General features: G+C 48.9%; 2 protein-coding genes across 2 annotated transcripts in view; one reads left to right on the top strand and one right to left on the bottom strand.

The window, feature by feature from the left end:
* Positions 1 to 2188, bottom strand: part of LOC126569250 (eukaryotic translation initiation factor 2 subunit 3-like) — a 5775-nt gene extending 3587 nt beyond the window's left edge. The window contains exons 1-2 of the mRNA XM_050226218.1: positions 2004 to 2188; positions 1460 to 1634 (exon numbers count right to left, since the gene is read on the bottom strand). Of these exons, the coding sequence (XP_050082175.1) occupies positions 1460 to 1634; positions 2004 to 2081 (253 nt within the window). The 5' untranslated portion in view covers positions 2082 to 2188. The remainder of the gene's footprint in view (positions 1 to 1459; positions 1635 to 2003) is intronic.
* Positions 2189 to 2302: 114 nt separating this feature from the next.
* The window catches only part of LOC126569256 (uncharacterized), a 1153-nt gene continuing 955 nt past the window's right edge, over positions 2303 to 2500 (top strand). The window contains exon 1 of the mRNA XM_050226226.1: positions 2303 to 2500. This exon is cut by the window's right edge and continues 258 nt beyond it. Coding sequence (XP_050082183.1) covers positions 2344 to 2500 — 157 coding nt within the window. The 5' untranslated portion in view covers positions 2303 to 2343.

Below are 2500 nucleotides of genomic sequence, written 5' to 3'. Positions count from 1 at the left end.
TTTTTTGACGTTTGGATTTTGGACGACGAAGAAGACGAAGGTATTGGCGAGGATGTTTTGGAGTTTTTCGACTTAGGCTTAGATTTGGCACTCTCCTTGGCTTGAGGCTTCTTAAAGGGAGAAGAACTGGCTGCTAGATCGTGCATTGATGCTCGTCGTAACACCACAGTGCGCTGTTCGTTCGCTGTTGAATCATCGATCCGACTGCGCGAAGGTGACGCTGATGTGGATTTGACGAACCGACCTACAGTTTGCCGTGTTGTTAGTGCTGCCTCGTCGCCGTTCATGTTCCCTCCCTGCGGAGCTGCTGGCGAGGATGTACGGGAATTCCTCGACAGCACCTCCTCCTTACATGCTGTCTTTATGTTTTCCTGCTCAATTCCTGTACTATCTTGTTTGGCATTCGCTGTTTCGGTATCCTGTTCAATCTTAATGGTAGTGGCACCAAGGAGGGCGGGTGATTTGTTAAAGAAGTCCATGATTTTTGCCTGCTTCATCTGGGAGCTGCAGTCGCCCATCTTAACCGGACTCACTGCCAGCGCTTCCGAAAGTTTGCGCTTTCTTCGTCCTTCGTTTCCGTTGCTCATAGCGATGGCAGCGGTAGCGATTTTCGGAGAGCCGACGTACCCAGTAGGCTTGTAACGCTCGTGGGTTTTTTTGATAAATCGTTTCAACGCTTCACTATCGCTAGTGAGCTGGTGGATTTGCTCCGGGGACAGGAGTTCTGGGCGGTAGTAGTGTAGCAGTGTAGCAGGCACCGTGCCGCGCAAGAGAGCGAGTGGGGGAGAAGAGAAGAGAAAATACGAATTTTTAAAATTGACGCGACTAGACACGAAGAAAACAGTACATTAGTTTCTACCACAAATTACTGGGAAGGGCGGGCTGTCTTCCGTTTCCCCCTTTGAATTTGTCATGCTTACTAGCCTACTCTGCCCGAGACTATGCTGAGGTCCGTATTTTCTCTTGCTTTCACCCATCTCTCTCTGCCACGCATACACTACACCACCACTGTTACTGCACTTAGTGCACTCTTCCTCCCCCGCGGTGGAGGCAAACGCGTACAGTGTAAGTGCTTCTCCTCTCGCAAAAGGATGCATTTGGTTTGTTGTTATAGTTCGTGCGATTCCGTGGGTTAACTAGCTTTGTTAGTGATTCCGCTAGAAGGTTGACAGTCGAAATCGGGGTTTGGAAAGAGTGAATCTAAAACTCTGGAATGTGTTATGGAAAAGAACTGATGGGTGGTATGTTGTTCAACTAAAGGATCCCGTTCATGGAGATACAATATAGATACCGCGAAATAATAAAAAGGTAACCGGTCGACATCAAACGGGGTAGAAAGCAATACGAAAATAGGACAAAACGGTATTGATGTAAAACAGCGCTTAAAACAGAAACACGCAGTATCCTACTGACGAAGGATGTGTGTGGCCGGTGCTTCAGCGCATTGTTGATCACTTACCCAGCTTGATGGTGATATTTCGCTCCAGCTCGTTTTTGAAACGGACCGTCTGTACGCCGGAGATGGCTTTAACAACTGTCGACTTTCCGTGCGCTACATGGCCAATAGTGCCGATATTGATAGTGGCCTGGCGAGAAATAACCTCGGGCGAAAGGGGCGTCAGCTTTGTAATATCCTAAAACGACAAACAGTACAAATTAGAAACCAGTTACTGTTAAGCATTGGGATCTGCGGTTCTGTTGCTCCTTGAGCGCCTCCTCTCGAACCGTGTCGGCAACGAGTAACCATAACCTAGAAATCCGCATCGATCTCAGATACCATTGCATCAGCTTCGACTGGAACTGGATGCACTCGGTGGTGATAGGTTTGGTTCTTTTCTGCATATTCATACTGATCACTGCTACCTTTATGTGAACCAACGAAACAACCCTCGGTAATGCCTCGAAGAGCAGCATGGAAATGTCTTGTTGGCATTCTGCCGCTGCACCTCCGGGCAGGTCCACAGGTAGCGTCGCGGGGAGTCCTGCGTGCCGTGTGTGCTTACCAATTTCGAAAGATCCTGCTGCTGCAGATGCGGTTGCCCCGTAGTGGCCGTCGAGCCTTGCTGATCAGCGGACGACATCGTTGCAGAAGAGAATTGAGTTGATCACGCGTCTGCAAGTTAGCGAAACCGAACGAAACCGCAAATCGGGTCGTGCAAGTGGTGCTGGCTGGCTTTACGGCGATGAAAAAGAGTAGGCAAGAGGGGGTGGGAGGCGCAGTCGCTGTCAGTGTCAAAAAGTTTCATCGACTTTTTTTGATCGTACCATTCTGACAACACGGCTTTGTCGATAAACAATTCGCGGACGCCTGAAAAGGGGCTAAAATCAGCTAAAAGCAAAAGAATGGAGAATAAGCGCTATAGTACGAATAGAAAAGTGTGCTGCTACAAAGGTTGCAACAATGACACAGTCTCGAACCCGGCAGTCACGTACTTTCTGTTCCCAAAAGACCCTACTCGCTACAAAGTTTGGGCGAAGCAGTCTGGCCTGACCGAGCAAG

This window comes from Anopheles aquasalis, chromosome 2 (assembly GCF_943734665.1).
Source record: "Anopheles aquasalis chromosome 2, idAnoAquaMG_Q_19, whole genome shotgun sequence".
Classification (NCBI taxonomy): domain Eukaryota; kingdom Metazoa; phylum Arthropoda; class Insecta; order Diptera; family Culicidae; genus Anopheles; species Anopheles aquasalis.
The sequence above is the reverse complement of the archived record's forward strand: the minus strand, read 5'-3'. Positions and strand labels throughout refer to the sequence as shown.